This window comes from Photinus pyralis, unplaced genomic scaffold (assembly GCF_008802855.1).
Source record: "Photinus pyralis isolate 1611_PpyrPB1 unplaced genomic scaffold, Ppyr1.3 Ppyr1.4_LG1, whole genome shotgun sequence".
NCBI lineage: Eukaryota > Metazoa > Arthropoda > Insecta > Coleoptera > Lampyridae > Photinus > Photinus pyralis.
This window is the reverse complement of record NW_022170249.1, coordinates 29463158-29482410: the sequence shown is the minus strand read 5'-3', so window position 1 is coordinate 29482410 and position 19253 is coordinate 29463158. Positions and strand designations below refer to the sequence as shown.

General features: G+C 35.0%; 1 protein-coding gene across 14 annotated transcripts in view; it reads left to right on the top strand.

Moving 5' to 3' along the window:
• The window catches only part of LOC116180511 (dystonin), a 39577-nt gene that overhangs the window by 12416 nt on the left and 7908 nt on the right, over nucleotides 1-19253 (top strand). For 6 of the 14 annotated variants that reach the window (XM_031500625.1, XM_031500614.1, XM_031500605.1 and 3 more), the window contains exons 10-20: nucleotides 24-178; nucleotides 268-279; nucleotides 1201-3062; nucleotides 3112-3616; nucleotides 4515-4583; nucleotides 8075-8152; nucleotides 8346-8511; nucleotides 8564-8681; nucleotides 8735-8964; nucleotides 9018-9135; nucleotides 10899-11059. In XM_031500625.1, the coding sequence (XP_031356485.1) occupies nucleotides 24-178; nucleotides 268-279; nucleotides 1201-3062; nucleotides 3112-3616; nucleotides 4515-4583; nucleotides 8075-8152; nucleotides 8346-8511; nucleotides 8564-8681; nucleotides 8735-8964; nucleotides 9018-9135; nucleotides 10899-11059 (3474 nt within the window). Of the gene's footprint in view, nucleotides 1-23; nucleotides 179-267; nucleotides 280-1200; nucleotides 3063-3111; nucleotides 3617-4514; nucleotides 4584-8074; nucleotides 8153-8345; nucleotides 8512-8563; nucleotides 8682-8734; nucleotides 8965-9017; nucleotides 9136-9733; nucleotides 9874-10898; nucleotides 11060-13482; nucleotides 13629-19253 lie in introns of those variants that run through there. The other 8 variants (XM_031500573.1, XM_031500641.1, XM_031500549.1 and 5 more) reach the window with 7 other exon arrangements.

Here is a 19253-nt window from a genome sequence, read left to right as displayed (position 1 = left end):
GTTAATTTAATGAATTGTTGCAGAACCTAATGGTATTCTTGAATGAAGCAGAGAAGAAATTTGTTAAAATGGGACCATTGGGAACAGACATCGACGCTGTGAAAAGACAAATAGAACAACTGAAGCAGTTCAAGTCAGAAGTGGATCCCCACATGGTGAAAGTTGAAGCGTTAAATAGGTGAGTATTTTTTCAACGTAACCTCAACTTGTGACATTTATATTCTAACTTGTATCTTTCCTTTTTTGATGTGTCCTTCCGGTCCACAGGAGTCTTATCAGGCAAGACATTTAAACGAGCATTTAAGCATTGCTTTTGTGTTAATAATGCATGATTTTATAAAGGGGTTTTACAACTTTGAGATTGCTAAACGAGTGGGTGTGCTATGGGAAATTTTTTTTACAGCTGATCTATATGGCGTGTGCTTGAGATTTTGCCATGCAATTTTGTCATTCTATAACTGATCAAAATTTCTGTTTTGTTGGCGTTTTATATTCATATTGTCATGCATGCTCTTGCTCTAGCATTATGGAATGACTTCAAGTGTATCGTGTTATTTCGCATTTTGGCGTATAAGTATGGGAGAAAAATGTAGTTAAATAGTTTCCTGTTAATACTGATTTTGAAGAAGAAAAAATAACTTTGTGCTAAACTTACTAGAATTAAATTACAACTCACTCTGTATTCCTGAGCGCAGGTACCTTTTAGAGCAGGTAGAGTTGTCAAAAATGCACATGTACTCTTATGTCTTTCATTTTTACCTCTCTCACTATACCTAAAAAGATATGTAACTAGCAAGTTGCATTGATAATGGTAAAATTGGTAAATCTGGTTAACTTTAACCAAAGGTAGAATTATTTATTTATTTGTTTAACCAGAACTATGACCATCATCAACTATTGTAGTTAGCACAAAGTTTGCTTTCTCAGGAAATGTTAATAAGTTAATAAGCGGGTTTTTGTTAATTTGTTATAGGATTTTAAAAATTGCTACTAAAAACAAGTTAATTATTGTTTTGCTTGGTTTCAATATTTCGAAATATTTTAAAGTAGTGGGCAAAAAGTTGAAAACAAAATGCTTTTTTGCCCCGCCGTAGTGTTTATGCTTGATTTTGAGTGACAAATCAACAGGTATTTAAAACATCTGCTTGATTTGTACGTTTGGGAAATTTCCAGACTTTAGAAATTAACCTCTTATTACAGACAAGCTCAGGAGCTAACTGAACGCACATCTGCTGATCAAGCAGCCGCTATCAAAGAGCCACTTGCCGCAGTGAATAGACGTTGGGATGATTTATTGCGGGGTGTTGTCGACCGCCAACGTCAGTTGGAGAATGCGTTACTGCGACTCGGGCAATTCCAGCATGCTCTTAATGAATTACTGGTGTGGATCAGCAAGACCGATCAAACTTTGGACGAACTGAAACCTGTCGCCGGAGATCCACAGATTTTGGAAATAGAGTTAGCGAAGTTAAAGGTTTTGGTTAACGACATTCAAGCTCACCAAACCAGCATTGATACTTTAAATGACGCTGGCCGGCAAATCATCGAAAGTGGGAAGGGTACGGATGAGGCGTGTGTAACACAGGATAAATTGAACGTGTTGAACACTGCTTGGAGGGCACTTATGCAAAAGGCTGCAGATAGACAACGAGAGTTAGAGATCGCGCTTAGAGAAGCTCAACAGTTCAATGCGGAAATTCAAGATTTGCTTAGCTGGTTAGGTGACGTTGATGGTATTATTGCCGCAAGTAAACCAGTTGGTGGTCTCCCAGAGACAGCTAGTGAACAACTTGAGCGATTTATGGAGGTTTATAATGAGATTGAGGAGAATCGTCCCAAAGTTGAAACCGTACTCGCTCAAGGTCAAGAATATTTGCGTAAAGGTTCAAATGCGGCGTCCAATTTGCAACATAATTTACGAACATTGAAGCAGAGATGGGATTCGGTCACGTCACGTGCGAATGACAAGAAAATAAAATTAGAGATTGCGCTTAAAGAAGCGACCGAGTTCCATGACGCTTTGCAGTCGTTTGTCGATTGGTTAACAAACGCAGAGAAGGTTCTTTCGAATTTGAAGCCGGTTTCTAGAGTTTTGGAGACCGTGCAGGCACAAATCGAAGATCACAAAGTATTCCAAAAGGACGTCAGCGCTCACAGGGAGACCATGCTTAACTTAGATAAAAAGGGCACACATTTAAAATACTTCAGCCAAAAGCAGGACGTCATTCTGATCAAGAATTTACTGATCAGCGTGCAGCATCGATGGGAAAGGGTTGCATCTAAATCGGCAGAACGAACGCGAGCGCTAGATCTTGGTTACAAGGAGGCGAGAGAATTCCACGATTCTTGGAGCGGCCTCATGAGTTGGTTAGAAGATACTGAGTCATCGCTTGACGAAGTGATGAGAGACGCAATCGTTAATGACCCCGAAAAGATAAAGCAACGATTAGCCAAACACCAAGAATTCCAACGCGCTCTCTCCTCCAAACAAAGCAGTTACGATAACACCATGAAAGTGGGCAAGCATCTGAAGGAAAAAGCTCCTAAGATTGACGAGACCGTCTTAAAACAAATGCTGGTGGAGTTGAAAAACAGATGGACCTCTGTGTGCAATAAGAGCGTAGATATACAACGAAAACTAGAGGAAGCTCTCCTTTATTCTGGTCAGTTTAAAGACGCCATTGCTGCTTTGTTACAGTGGTTGCAAAAGGCCGAGAAGGATTTGTCGTCTGAGGATCCGTTATATGGTGATCTCGACACGGTTCATCATTTAATCGATCAACATCACCATTTCGAACAGGAATTGGAGGCTCGTAACGCGCAAATGGAAACAGTGATGCGCACTGGACACGAGTTGGAAGTTAAAGGAAATAAGGCAGACGCTGCGACTATCCGAACACAATTGAATGAGTTAAACGCTATCTGGGAGGTCGTATCACGATTGACTCACCGCAAATCGGCTCGCTTGGAAGAAGCACTGAAGGAAGCTGAGAGGTTACATAAGGCTGTGCATATGTTGTTGGATTGGCTGTCTGATGCCGAAATGAAGCTTAGATTTGCGGGTAAGTTTATTCCACTTTGTGTGAACACTAGATAAATCGGTTTGGTTAGGAAATACACCTGAAGATGAGGAGTCGGCGTATGCGCAGTTGGAAGTATTGGAAAAGATCAGACGCGAATTACACGATAAGGAAGTGGAAAAAGACAACACCTTAACCTTGGCCCATAACGTACTCGCCAAGGCACATCCAGATGCAGTCAACGTAATTAAGCACTGGATCACTATAATACAGTCACGATGGGAGGAAGTCTCGCAATGGGCACAACAGAGGTACAAGAAGTTATCATCACACATTCAATCACTGAGAGACATGGACGATTCTCTGGAGGAACTTTTGGCTTGGTTACAAGGTCTCGAAAATACCTTATTGTCACTACGTCAAGAGGAGTTACCTATGGACATTCCAAGTACCGAACAACTAATCGCCGACCACAAAGAGTTTATGGAAAATACCCAAAAACGACAGGTAGAAGTTGATCGAATTTGTAAAGCTAAACAGGTTAAACAATCTGCAACTAAAGAATCCAGAAAAATTCCCAAGTCCAAGACGCCAATGTAAGTACCCAATTCTTTTTTATTTTTTAAAACTGTTTGGTTTTGGCACCAGCCGCTTGTCGTACACAATTTATAAGCGACGCACAATGTTTGTTTTAGTATATAAAAGGTATTAGAATCACCATGTACCTAATTTTTAGATATTCCCCCAAACTACACTAATCGAAAATACTTACCCAACAAATCACATATCTATGGTTTCTTATGGGAATATTCTCAAAGGTTCATTGCGTAGTATTATTCATTTATAGGAAATAAGATATAGTAAGTAAGATGTGTAAAGTTCGCATATTGGGTTATTGCTTCTATTAATACCACGGTTCTTACACCCGGCATTTTGGTTTAAATGAGCAAGTGGTTATCTAGTTATACGAATCGCGGGCGGTGAACAATGATGCTCTACGTTATAGGCGTTTTTTAAATGGAGGTAACAACAGGTAAGGCATGTTTGTTACTGTCTTGATTTTTCCATTTCTTCAGAATCAGACATTGCCTGTTGTTATCTCTTTTTAGCGCAGAAACCTCCATTTAAAACGCCTATAACGTAGAACATTATTCTTAGTTCATCGCCCGCGGTTCCTAAAACTAGTACTCACTTGCTCTCTCACCCAAATGCCAAGTGTTATGGTAAAGATGTATAACGTCATAACGCTAAGCCAATATGTGAACTATTCATTTTACTAACTAAATCAAGGTGACTTTCAAGAATGTTAAATTCTGTTATCCACCAATTTGAATGAAAAAACGCGGTAAAAATTTTGCAGATTCCTGTAATAAAAATGGAATTAAAACAGTTATCAATGGTGATCCTAATATATTACGTTCTGTTGTTTTCTTTATTTATTTAAAAGCTCGTACACCTGCATGATGTTTGTTTTTGTTTTGCTTTTCACATCAGTCGGGGATCACAGCATGATGTCCGTGAAACGTCACCCGACGGCTATGGCACTCTTGGGCGGAAACAGAGGTACGATTGCACTGTTTGCCTTTCGTTTTTGCATGCTAGCATGAATAAATGATCAATTAAACAAATCGTTGACATTAAATCATACATTGATTTTTTGATGAATTTTGCTTGATTGACATTTTTATTGTAATTTATTTGATCTAAAATCGTCATGAAACCTTCATTTTCAGGCCTACTTTATGCATTGAACTATATACTCGTAACTGGAAGGGAAACAAGCATATTATTAGTGAAGCCAGACGAGTGGTGGTATCTTTATCTGTCTCACACTAATAACATTAAATTCATTGACATAATTTTTCTATTTCACTTAAATTCATCGAGTCGTATTTTCTGCTTCTATCAGGCGTGCTAATAAACAAACTAGGCGCGATGAGTGTGACTGAAATAGATATACCACCACCTCATTCTGTCTCACAGCTTCAACGGTACGCATTTGTCGCCTATTATGGATTCCCTTCCAGTTACGTTGTTTATAGTTCAATGAATTTGTCAGGAAATTTTAGTTTCTATGACAGAGGCAGATCAGACTACCTTTCCTGCCTACCTATCACATTGCTAAATGTCTATAAAGACACCTGTCATCACTAACAGATTGACATTAATCAAAAGTGTTATATGAAAATTGAAATTTTATATTAAAATACGATTTTGGGTAAAATTTAATACAAAACTCGTCAGTAAAATGACACTATACTTGACTCAGAAATTAAAATACAAAGGGCCTCGTCCTTCATTATTTCATCGCCAGTAATGTGTCATTTTCCGGACTTTATGTAAATAAGTATGTTATCACCAATTGGGAATGTCTGTAGCTTACTTCAGTCTATGTATTGTGTGCATTGTTGGCTGTAAATTGCACTTTTCTGCTGGGTGTATATAATTTTGGAATGTTCAAGTGTCACCTTAATGGTGGATCTTAATTCTGAACATTAAGCTTCTTATTTAAAGCGTAAGGGTTAATTTATTTTAGTTCCATACACCTTCAGATTTAGTGTATCGCAACAGAAGAATTGAACACTAGTCAAACAAACAACTTAAGTGTGCTATCAGATTGTTGCCTGTCGATGTATGGGTGCCAAGAAAGTAATGCATTTTGCTTAAAGCTTTGGAATGTTGACTGCAAGTGCATTATGTAGATGATAATCATTGGTGGGCATGTTCGATGGGTTTCCTTTGTGATTCAAAATCACATGCACAGCATGTGTTAGATTTTATGTAATTACTCCCATTAGGAGATAAAAGTTACATTTAAACTTTACTGCTGACAGACACTTCGAATCTTTTTTTTTTAAATAGATGCGAGTTTTTTGGAAATAAAATACATATAAAGTTACTAGTTAAATTCCATTGTATATATGTGAGCTGGGAGGGAGGGGGAGCGACTTTATAGGAGTAAAAAAGAAATCAAAGAAAAGTTTGAGAAAGTGTGGAATTGGAAACAGATATTTAAAAAGAAGGTACACAAAAAGGAAACGCTACCATACCATGGTAGAAATCTTGGTCTAAAAGATAAACGAAATTATGGTCAAAAAACCGAAAAACGTCATTTTTTAAAATGCGCTGGCGTTAATTTATTTTAAAACATATTACCAAATAGTTTTAACAAACCCAAGTAATTTTTTCTCAGCTTTCTGATTTGCAAAAATAAAATTTGTATCACTTGAACTTGCTTATTTCTTATGGACGCTATGTTGAATTTTTATGTCATATACATAGTGCAAAAAATACAAAACTGGTAATACTAATAATTAAATAAACACTTAGTATTTTATTTGGGAATCAATTTTGCATTGTTGCCTTGAAGTTTACAATGATTATGATTGAAACCAAATTCATTCGCTTATTGTCTCGCATAGTCACCATCGACACTGCCATGGAATGATTGCTATAAGAATAACACATTCTACACTTCGAGGCTAAAATATAGTGTGTTCCCAAATGAAATACGAAGTGTTTAGTATCACTGGTTTTGTGATTTTTTTCTCTATCGAGTGACATAAAATTCTAATTTGGCGTTCATAAGAAAAAAGATAGTTGATGTGATTTACTCGAAACTCACAAGTGATAAAAATTTTGTTTTAGCACCTATCAGAAAGCTAAGTAAAAATCACTAAGGGCATTTTCGAAAATTAAATTTTTCGGTTTTTTGACCATAACTTCTTTATTTGTACAGTTAGAAGAAACTTTGAAAGGCAAACGTAATCTACATAAAATTCGGCAATTCTTTGTATCTCTCCCCATACTAAACATTGGAAACAACTCGCCCTGTACATACTAAGAGATTAGAAGCAAGTATGAGAGTGCCTCTTCACAGTATATTAAGGGAATCAAAGAGAGCTTCAGATTAGCTTTGATGCAATTCATATTAGGAAAAAGTTAAACAAGTATTGTCTATATTCGACCTCAAAGCGTCAAATAAATGCGAATCTAAATCTCAAAAGGGTCTAGATTTGAGCTAAAGTTTTGAAAAAGTACTAGGTCCATGAGAGAATGCAATCGTTAAGGAACAGGAGGATGGCTAGAAGGGCCACGCCATAGAGGTTCAAAGAATGAGCCTTGCAATTAAGGATACAAAAAAATGAAGAGACAATTAATGATACCTCCAGCACATTATAGAGTAAGGGACTAAATTATATTGTAATTTGAGCTGTGAGAGTCAAGCAAGAGCAAGTGTGTGTCTCAAATGGGCAAAAATTAAAAAAAATGTGTAAAAGAGATGTGAGATCTTGCGAAATAGAAGAGAACGGTAGACTGGGCCAAAGTCAAATAGATAAAGGCACTCTGAGATGCAAGACAGCCTAAAAAGACTTCATAGGATCGTAATCTAACCTCAGAGAGTCAAATAAGAGCAAATCTGGATCTTCAATTAAATTTGGGAGCAACCATTGGCAACATATACTGAATTTTGAAGCAATTAAAGCGAGATGCAACAAAACCTTACATAGAGTCTTAGCCATTTGTGTATATTTGATTAAGGGGAATCATTGGATCATAATGGCCATTTTTAAGCTACATTTTTGAGGTTATTTACAGCCATCATACATAACTTAGACCTGTGTTAGTTCATACATACATACATATCTTTTTCCGGATTCTTGTCTTGCATTTTTTGTTCAATGAAATTGGGAATACAAGATAAGGTCAATGTCAGCGCAGGCATTTTTAATTTTAGTTAATATGTATATACTAACAAAAGATACTTAGTGCATATCTTGTAAAAATAATAATCTGATAATGGTACCGTTTAGGAGTGGTATAGGGGGATAAGTCAGACGGGATGTGCATATAAAGGCGCTTTGAATTTGAAAATACATTGACATTCTGATGAAAATGAAAAACAAAGGGGAGTAACATCCATGAAAAAAAATAGTCAACTTGCATTGTGCAGTAAATTAGCTTGTGGAACTGTTTAAAAAAAATCTATTTTAAGTTGTAGAAAGTAAAACTGTAGTATATATTGTGTGTTGCATGTGTTGTGTTTTCTACAGCCGAACCAGTCCCGGTCGAGAAATTAGCCCAGATCCAAACATTCCTCACATTGGACCTCGTTTTCCTCCTGCTGGCAGGTACATAGTTTTTTTTGTACATTGTGTAAATTTAGAAAATATGGCTTAACAATTTAAATGCTTTCTATGTGAGTTTTATATAAATATACAGTGTGTTGATGGGTAAGTCGGAAATATGTATATATGCTTACAAATTGGAACACTCTGTATATATCTACCTCACAATCACTCATTAATGTTCCAACTTGTTTAGTACGGAACCAGAGTTTCGATCGCCACGCGTTAAATACTTATGGGATAAATGGCGTAATGTATGGATGTTGGAATGGGAACGCCAACGGGTACTGTACGATCACCTTGCATACCTGAAAGAAAAAGAACGAGCTGATAACTTCTCGTGGGACGATTGGAGAAGAAGGGTTAGTTACAGTGTTTCCAATGCAAACTGATAATCTGACAAATTCCTTTCAGTTCCTCAAATTCATGAATCACAAAAAATCTAGATTAACAGACTTATTCAGAAAAATGGACAAGGACAATAATGGTCTAATTCCGAGGGATGAATTCATCGATGGAATCATTAGAACTAGTATGGGCTAAACTTCTTGGTATATGGAAATCTTAACGAAAGTATTTTTGTAGAGTTTGACACATCTCGATTGGAAATGAAGGCTGTGGCCGACATGTTCGACCGAAATAACTGCGGATTGATCGACTGGAAGGAGTTTATCGCCGCATTGAGACCAGACTGGCAAGAAAAGGCACCAGACATAGATGCGCAGAAGATTCACGATGAAGTAAAACGTTTAGTAATGTTGTGCACGTGTCGACTGAAATTCAAAGTATTTCAAGTTGGCGAAGGAAAGTATAGGGTAAGTCAAATCACAATGGGTAGGTAAGTCATGTGTAAACTGGTTCCTTTTAGTTTGGTGATAGTCAAAAGTTACGTCTTGTACGTATCTTACGAAGCACTGTGATGGTGCGCGTCGGTGGCGGATGGGTAGCACTTGACGAATTTCTCTTGAAGAATGATCCGTGTCGAGGTAAGTGTCGTCATTCCGATTATCTAATTAAAAATTCTCTAGTCAATTCAATTTACCAAATTTACACAAAAATAAAGCATGTATATTAAAGCAAGGGAAGTAAATAATGTACTCACAATCATAATTATACGAACTAAATCTTTAGCTTGAATAAGAATGTGCAAATGGTTAACTTTCATTTAACGAATAAATCACGTGTTAATGATATATTAACAAATAATTAACTGTCTCTCCTGAGGACGCATCTTTGAGCATATTGCTTAAGCTTGTGCTTCATAATCTCCCCATTGTTTTTAATTTGGTTTCAAGGTACGCTATTCTTCGCATTTTTAGAAAATGCAAAGATGCAAATTGATGTATAATACTTTCCCGAGTATTCTCACTGTAAAGGTGAGAATCCTCGTGTTAGTTGTGTCTAATACATGGCTTGTAGTTGCAATATACTAATAGTTTTTTTTCTTCTCGTTTCCCTTCACCACTAATATTTCCTCTCCCAATTGTTTTATGTATTATGATCATTTGCAACTATATGTCTTATGTTCACACAAATCATCATCATCATGCTTTTGTATGTATGTATTGTGCGTAACCACATAAGTTACATTGGTATTGCCTCTACCTCATCCTGATAAACCCGAGCAACACGAGCCTTGGTGCTTCTTTGGTAAGAATGCATGCAATTTAATCAACAGCATTCTATGCGCTAACTTTCGATTTGTATAATCTCTGCTCCGAGGGTAATTTGTATGGAATGCTATTGATACATTTTGGGATTTTTGTTTGTGTTTATGTATTTTTGTTTGTATATAATTTAACATTATGGTACACATACACATTTTGAATTTGATTTATTTTATGATTATGTTTATAGTTATAAAAATAACAGCAACATTACATCAATTTAAATTTTTAAAGTGCCCATCCCTTTTTAACATTGAATATCTTTGAAAGTTTCTACTGGATGCTCATAAACAATCTAAAATTGAACTTATGTAAGGAAGTGGATATGCGTCCGTGTTTTAGTCAACCGTTGTATCCCAAGTGCATAAAAATAGCAGATTCAAATTTGACATTTTCATCAAATGTTTTGCTTAGAAATGCGTTGAGTCAATTTGCTACTCAACAAATTTTAGGTTGGAAATTGATGAGAAGTAGATATTTTTCTTAGTAAAATGATTCGACGAAAAAGAACAAAATTTACTTATAGTAACTAGCAATGCTAATTATTTGACTAGTTATATGAAGGAAATAATCAAAGTAACATCTCTCAGGTGTGGAAGTAGTTAAACAGTTCCTGCATTATTAATTTATTATCAACCTAAGTGGCGCAGGTGAAATTTATTTATTGTTCATTTTGTGTTGAAACTGGTTGGGCGTTTAGACAAAGAATTTATATTGCATCCAATTTGCTTGTCATTTTTATAACTGTCCGTTTTTGATCTTTTATACAATTTTTGCATTTAAGTGTTGTCGCTTTGCCTATATCATGATTCATAGCAATTGCTTAGTTAGCATCAATTATGTGCGATGGCATTTTTACTTTTTATCAGTTACAAGCGCAATGATACTTGTTGCACAATTTCTTTAAACTTATTAAATTCATTCAGCCCTTTTCGTTCACCTCCTAAGAAAAAATTTTAAATTTTCTTTTGATCTGTTTTATGTTGTACGTTTTTGTAATTCGTTTTTTTCTTTTTTCTTTTCCTTATTTTTGTATTTGGCACCTTAAAATTGCTCCTCTTACCTGAACCATGCACACACAGCCAAGGGTCGCACGAATATAGAGCTGCGCGAACAGTTCATTCTGGCAGATGGAGTATCTCAATCAATGACCGCATTCAAGCCCAAAACGTCAGCCTCTACACCTGGTTCGGGCTCTTCTGCTAATTCACTGCGCACTCCTACCGCTGGGCCGATCACCAAGGTATTATTTATATGCACTTCATTATAAACATTAATATTGTGGAAAACTGTTTTAATATTTTAATGTCAAATTTTACCATTGTGCTATTGGAGAGCACTATTTGTATTTAGAAAAATAATTCAAAGCAATTGGGGGAATGGAAGAGAGCAGTCCCCAATGTATTGTACGCGAATAACTGCATTTATTATTTATTTTTCATATGATTATCTTGCACAACTAAAGACAGCAAGGATTCTGTATTGCCCCTTTTGTCAGATTTCTTAAAAATTAGGTTTATTGGTTTCCCTATTACGAACAGTATGAATGTATTGTTTCGATGGCGCTGTATACTTGGCATTTATTTTTCAGATCACATTGTGGTTTTATGATTTTGCAACTCATCCAGATAATAATCATTTAAGTTTCTCAATTTATTTTTTTAACAAAGGCTGTTGCTGTTAATTGTTACTTCGAAATCACCTAGTTTCTATTTGGGGTCACCTACTGCTTGAGTATTACAAGTTCAGGAATTCGTATGTCCAAAATGTGAAGAACATAACCAGGGCGTTTAAAATGCTGCGATGACTAATGGTAATCTGAATAAACTACAGGACAGGTCCAAAAGGTGATTAGGAAGAGGATTATATTTACGTATTAGTCTCAAAAGATTGGTTGGGAACTGTATATCGAATTATCAATGACTGGAAGATAAATCTGAAATGCTTAGAATTGGAAGCTGAATTAAATGAAGATGGGGTACCAACCATAGAGATTGAAATAATATATGGAAGTAAATGCAATTCCTTGACAAATAAAAAATGATGTCAATGTAATACTTTGCATGTTTTTGGAAAGACAACAGGACGATATTATTTATCTTAATGCGCAACACAGGACAGACTAGATTCCCTTTTACGAGAAGTGCAGATAAAATTTAAAATCTTAAGAAACAACTAAATTGGGATGCGCTTCCGCAGAAGCGGAAAGCACGCCTTTCAGTAACTGAATTTTAGGAGTAGAAAATAGTATTTGAAATTACATAGCCAGTTTAAAATGGATACGAGAAGGAAACAGATACCTCGTTATAAAGAAAAGATCATCTCATTATGACAGAACAGCCAATAATTTATCTAAATATGGTTTCAAGTGTACAGTTGCTGTGTCATATTGTGTTTCCAAAACACATGATGGCGTAAATAGTATGGGAAACTACACAAAATGATGTATTATCATTATAACCTACAAAATGGGGGTTGGCTGTATATATCTTCCTCTATATACTTTAACGCAGAACCAAATGCAAGTATTAAGAAAGAATGTGGCCCTTTAAAAAAACCAAGGGAGCGGATATGCATCTTGAACACGCTGGGTTGGAGTGAGTAGCGCGAAATATGGCAGGCGCACCGTGAAAAGGTTTTGAGTTTTCAAGTTTTTTTTCCTTTTGGACCTTGGACTGCATGGAACCTCTGCTTATCGAGGCTAGGATTACAGCAACATTATGATTCATTTTTATTCATAATAATACAGAAACTCACGAGTTATGCATTTTCCTGTTTGGATCGAATAAAAAGTCACAAATATAATTTTTAATTTAGTGTTTAAAGAAGAATTTACCCTTAAATATTTTTCTGTTAACTTTCTGTATCACCCCCATTGTTGTGTGTTTGCTAGACACATCCACAGCATTCACAACCCTATTTTTGGATTAAAGTGTAAAATAATTGGCATTTTAGTTGCAGTAGTTGTGCTTTTACTATCAGTAAGCTTTTATTGAGGAAGGGAATTTGACATTAGAAATTAGAATAGTATTTCACCGCCTTCTTTTCAGTGGGAATTTCACATGTTTCGTTCACGGTTCCACCCATATCATTGCATGTGTTTATAAATATCTACAGTAAAATCACGTGTTGTTATAGAATTTAGATATTTATAAGTACAATGCGCAACCAGGCTTTTGGGCACAGAATCACGTAAGTTGTACCCGCATGTGTTTTTAGTGTTTGTAGATTTGTCGCATCCATTTAGGAAGGCATACTTGCAGATGGGTAGGTATCGGTATTGTAAAGTACTACCTCAGGAGAGCAGGGTCAATGATTCTTTACTTCCTTAGACAAATATACGTAATTAGATAGCTGGACTAATTCTTCATCACATTACAGTTCTGTTGAATGTTAGTTAGTATGTGAACACTTATAGCGAACTGTAATACTATCAGGGTTTTTTAAAATTGCCAAATAATGATTTGCATGATAGTTTTTGTTAGTGTTTTCACTGTGGAATGTTGTGAAACTCAATTTAAGTTTGTGATATCTTAAATGAGTTTGGCCTCATTTTTGTGCCGTTATTGAGCATATAAATTCATTGGCAAACAATTGAAATTTTCTTTCACATAGTACTATGTATTTTCTGCATTTTAAATTTTGCTGTTGGCATCTCATCTGTAGCTGAAGAGCACTTGGCCGAGTTGATGCCTATATTTGAGCAGTTACGCGCGAAGGGAGAGGTTGGAAACGCCTATCCCATGCATGTGGGATCTACCTCAAGCCCCACGGTGCACATGGCACATGCCAATCCCAACACTTGCCATTGGGTAATAACACTCCTCTATTTTCTTTTTATCACTTGTGTGGTGGTTTTTGCTATTTAAGTAGTTTGTAGTGTTGTTGTACACAGAATTTATTTTACATTCACCAATGCAAAATTAATTGTACTGCCATTGGTATATTGCTCACTGTTGCAAAAAATTTAGACTTCCAAAGTATTCATGCAAGAATAGTAACATCTGTCTAACTTTAGGAGTATAAATCATAATCCGTACAAGAGAGTGTTGTAGATAGATTTTAAAGGAACATCTCCAGGTTTTTTCAGAAATGTGGGAGTCAAATCGTGCATTTGATTTTTTTAGTTACGAATGTTGCCGCTATGAATATTCAGAATTTGATTTAGAAAAATGAAGTATTCTGTAATTCAATTTTGGGTTTTTAACAGTATCTTACCAATATGTATTTTACTGTCAGTTTTTTGTCAAGTTTTTGTTTACAGCCCTACGATTTTTTATGTACAATGTTTATATGATGAGTCAGCTTTGGCATAAACCCCGCCCACTTAAAATTTTTGTAAAAAAAATTCAAGATGGCCACTTTTAAGGAACATTTACCACCTTCCTAAAGTTAAATGGGCGCCATATTGGATTTTTAGATTACTTGATAGATTTTTTAATTGTCTTCAACGAGCTATTATAACATAAGATTGAAAATAAGATACCAGTTATATTAACGGTTTTTGTATTTTAATCAAGTAGTCTGTGACGAATAAAAAAAAACAAAACAAAATCTATTCGAGGCAACAAAACAGTGAAAATAATTACACCAGATGTTTAAAATACTGGCCATTATTAGTGAAACACACTTCAAGACAGTTTAGTTTAGGCAACGTATTGCCATTGATGATGATTATTATTATTATTATTATTATTGTAGTGGTAGCTACTTCCACTTTACTTTTATTTTTTAATTAAGTACTTACTTTTATAATTTAATGTACTGCTCATAATTCGTGAATTGTGACCTGAGCAGCCAGCTCCTTGGTAGGTAGCATAAACCAACCCTTTCTTCGAAACATACGTTGTCGAGAAAAATCCTTTAAGGAAGTTCATTAGAGAATTTGTAAATCATAGTGAGCAGTTAAAGATCCAACGAAGATTACCGGTCCAACTACATGACTTCCCATTATGCCATAAAATACATTAATTAAAAAAAATATTACTTGATTTCGGCGTGAAACTACAACATGTAGGTTTTCCTGTGACGAGTAATGTTCATTATGTCGATTTGAACACTCCGCAGTTAGAAAAATAAGATTCATCTGTCCATATACTCGGACTGGTAAAACTGTTAGTTTCGATATTCTTGCGGATAAACCACCTACTGACCTACAAAATGTGACCTGGGACAATGCATCAATGGTAAAATAAAGCAAAGTGTCTTGAAATGTGTTTAACTGGATAATGGCATGACATTTTTTCGAGGGGATAGTTTGTAGTTATACCACCATTTGTAGGTATGTAAGTATGGATAATAAGATAGTCAATAAGTGATGTTATACAGATCAAAATTTTTTTAAGCCTACTTATATAAAATTTTGGAGGGAGTTGTAATGCCCAAACCCCCCTCTCATGAGTGCGCCCCTGATTTTTTAAACATCTAATGTAATTATTTTCATTGTTTTGTTGGGTCGAATAGATTTTGTTTTGTTTTTTTTTAATTCATCACAGCCTACTTGATTAAATTATAAAAACCGTTGATATAACTGGTATCTTATTTTCAATCTTTTGTTATGATGGCTCGTTGAAAAGAGAATTAAAAAATCTATCAAGTAATCTAAAAATCCGATATAGCGCCTATCTTTAGGAAGTTGGTAAATGTTCCTCAAAAGTAGCCATCTTGAATTTTTTTTGACATCAATTCTAAATTAAGCGTATCAAAGACAGCCACTTTTATATAAAACTTTTTTTTGTATCTCTTATAATTTCGATGATATGGGACATTTAAGGACTATGCGACATTTTGAATTTCCATAAGGAAATTTTAAATAAGCAAAACTGCAAAACATTGCCCATTTAACCAATTCTCTATCTTTAATAATAACAAAGTTACCCATGCAATCCCACGCGATCTGGGACACACTGTATATTGATATCAAGTTTTTTTTGGGCTGTGGTGTGAAGAACATTCCCCCAAAGTTTGTAAAAGTATTGAATCGCACTATATATAGATAGCTGCTACCTTCACATGCGTTTATTAGCTAATATTTTATATACTTTGCACCTTGTGTATTTGTGTATGGCTCATTCTCAAAATCTAATCTGTTAAAATTTCGGCAAGACCAGTCAACTGATCATATGATTTTCACAGCAGACTCGCGTTGCGAATTGTCGTGCGTCTCTAACAAGTTGTGATATGTGTAAGATGAGTATATCTGCCTAGGATAATACATATACAGTTTGCATTTATATTCAATGGGCCACAAAGGTTCTACTGTTCTACAGGTTTAGCCAAAAGTTGTATTAAACAATCTAAGTTGCTTAAAAACAGTCCACATATGGAATTATGACGTCTTCAGTACTTTTCTTGTAAATGGGCGACCCGCGTTAAGCCGAATCACTAGCGAGCAGCCGTCTCTCAACTTTTCGTTGTATATGCTGTGGTTCAAGTAATTCATGCGGTGATTATTCACAATTACAAAAAATATGTTAAATACAATAAAAAAAGACAGAGTTATTATTGTAATGATTGGTAATGGAGAACAAAGAAAGATTGAAATGGGTCGGTGGAGTGTTACCTTGCTTTGTGGCCCTCATCATGATCTGAAGATTTTTTTAAACAAAATTGGTGCGCTTTTTGTCGCATTTCATTACCTATGGAAAATAAAAGTAAAAAAAATATTCATAAAACATTTCAAGCATTTTTAAAATTGACACACCATGTCTCCATTGTGATTTTTGTGCCACATGATTCTGTTCCAAGTGGTTGTTTAGTTTTGCGCAATGTATGTGTAATGTAATGCACAAAAATTGGGCGATACACCAAAAAAAGTAAAGCAAGGGTTCAAAATGTTTCATGGGGGAGACATTAAGTCCAAAAATTACACTTGATATTTTGTTTTCGAATTTCAAAAATTAATTTTGGATCATCATTTTCATGGAACGGCCAGATACCAAATTTCATTGAGATAAGAATGTCTTTTCGATTTTTGTTTAGTGGTGTGCCATATTGTGGTAGCATTTTTAGAAGTTGTTTTATAAAGCAAGGGTTCAAAATGTTTCATGGGGGAGACATTAAGTCCAAAAATTACACTTGATATTTTGTTTTCGAATTTCAAAAATTAATTTTGGATCATCATTTTCATGGAACGGCCAGATACCAAATTTCATTGAGATAAGAATGTCTTTTCGATTTTTGTTTAGTGGTGTGCCATATTGTGGTAGCATTTTTAGAAGTTGTTTTACAAAATCGAATCTGAAAACCTAGATAGAACTGTTAGTTTCATTTGTCAATGTCTTATGCTTACTAAAAAAAACTTTGGACATAGCTGCCAATTGAATTAGTTCAGGGGCAGTGTGATTGATTTTGCGTGTCAAAGCGTCTATATTTCTTTTATTATTGGAGATAGGAAAAAAGTGTAAGAAGTAAAAATACTCTACTTTCAATTTCTGATAAAGCTACATATTAAAAAAACAAGGTATATAAAAACACAGAGTATCAGAACGCAAAATAATTTTAAAGAAAATATCTTAAAGAATAAAAACCCTTTTTTCATCAGCTGTGTAATTATTAGTTTGTTGCATTGTGGTTCTTATAAGTTATATTGTTCACTAAACTGATTTTGTGACAGACAGGACAAGCGAAAAACTCTTTTGTTTTTGTTTAAATTTCCACAGTTCTGCAATTGGTTTTAAAAACATTACTGCAGCTTTCTTAAGTAATTATAATCTATTTGATATCATTGTAAAGAGAATTTCAAGCTTTTTAAGAACTTTCCAGAAAACCATTCTATTAAAAAAAATTATCTTGTTTTCTGATACTCTTTTGTTTTTATATCACTCATTTTTTTGAATATGTAAATTTTAAGTGGAGTATTTTTGTTTTTTTACACTTTTCGTATCTCCAATAATAATAAAAGTAATATACGCTTGGACACGCAGAATCAATCACACTGTACATAAATTAGGAAGGGGGGAATTCTTTGGCTTATTTTGTGACTAAAAGGTCATACAAACATAGGTCCGCCACAGCTTCGTTCCGATTTACAGGGTGTTAAAATTTCAAGATTTTTTAAGTTGTTCTTTATATCTCCTGCAATTTTAGAGACATTAGAATTTGGAATATGTTACGCTGAAGAGCTTACATCATCGGTTGTGTCAATAGTAGGGAGATTCTACAGGGCGTCTTTTTTCAGGAATCATGTTTCATTTTCTACCCTTGAACTTTTTTTCGATGGACCACTGGTAGATTGTGAAACAAGAATTGAATTTCCTGGTTTGTTTAGAAATTTTTTGGTCTCTAGTAATTTTTTTGTATCTATGACCTTTACCGAGAAAAAAATAAAAATTAATTTTCCCTAGTTAAATGAAAGTATAATTTGTAAAATATCCACTAGGCCCTGGCTTCTTTGGATAATATCTTGTTTTTATTAGTTTTCAGAGCTGGCATTGAAAATTGTATCTTGTATTTGCATATGTTTATGAATTAAAAGTTTAAATTGTAAAGTGTAGAACTATAACACCCTGCAGATCGGCCAAGAAGCGTTGACTGATCTATATTTATATGAACCTTCAGTGATAAAATAAGTCAAGGAATTATCCCCTTTCGTCTTTACATCATATATGTAGGAACACCCTGTATAATAACGCATTTTACTGTCTTTGGTGACAAATTTGTTCTATTTTGAGGGAAATTATTCAAAAATAACAGAAGAAATATGATCTGTCGACTTCCACACGTCAAATTAAGAACAAATCATCAATAAAGTTCAGTGCGTTCAGCAGCTGAAGCATGTCAGTTGACTGAGATCATAGGCGGTGATGTCACATTGTGATATGTACAACCCTCTAGGTTGTTTGCTTGTGTTTAGCTACTAATATTTGTGTTTTATATAAATCAAATTAAAAAAAAAGTTTTTTTAAACCGTCAGATTTAAGAAAATTTCTCTCAATTATCGTCAGATTATGGGTCAATACGATATGAAGCTAAATCCGCTGTATGATCATCTGACGCGCTGAATATTTCAAAATGGCGATTTTTTTTGCATTTTCAAAAAGCCGCCCGAGCTTCCATCATGTTCTAATCTTCAGTCTTTTGAATGCGAGCTTCTTTGGAATTCACTTAACATCCGTTTGAAGTATCTCACGCGCTGGAATAAATTCCGTTTTCTACCCTTCCGTATAGCCTCCCCCACCATATGTAAACCGGCAGATGTCTCCAATATCAGAGACTCGTGTGGTATGTACACTATTAATTTTTGACGCGCTCGAGTGTTTTCATGTGACAATTTTTTTGTACATTACTAAAAAAGTTTAGACGCGCCCCCTACTGGTGGAAGAATGTACATCATATACATTTTTTTCTTTCTACCATCTAATCCACAAAGTTCAATAGGTCCTTACGTAGCTTAAGTAAATCCCTGTTCACCATCATGGGCCCCCTTACTATCGGAT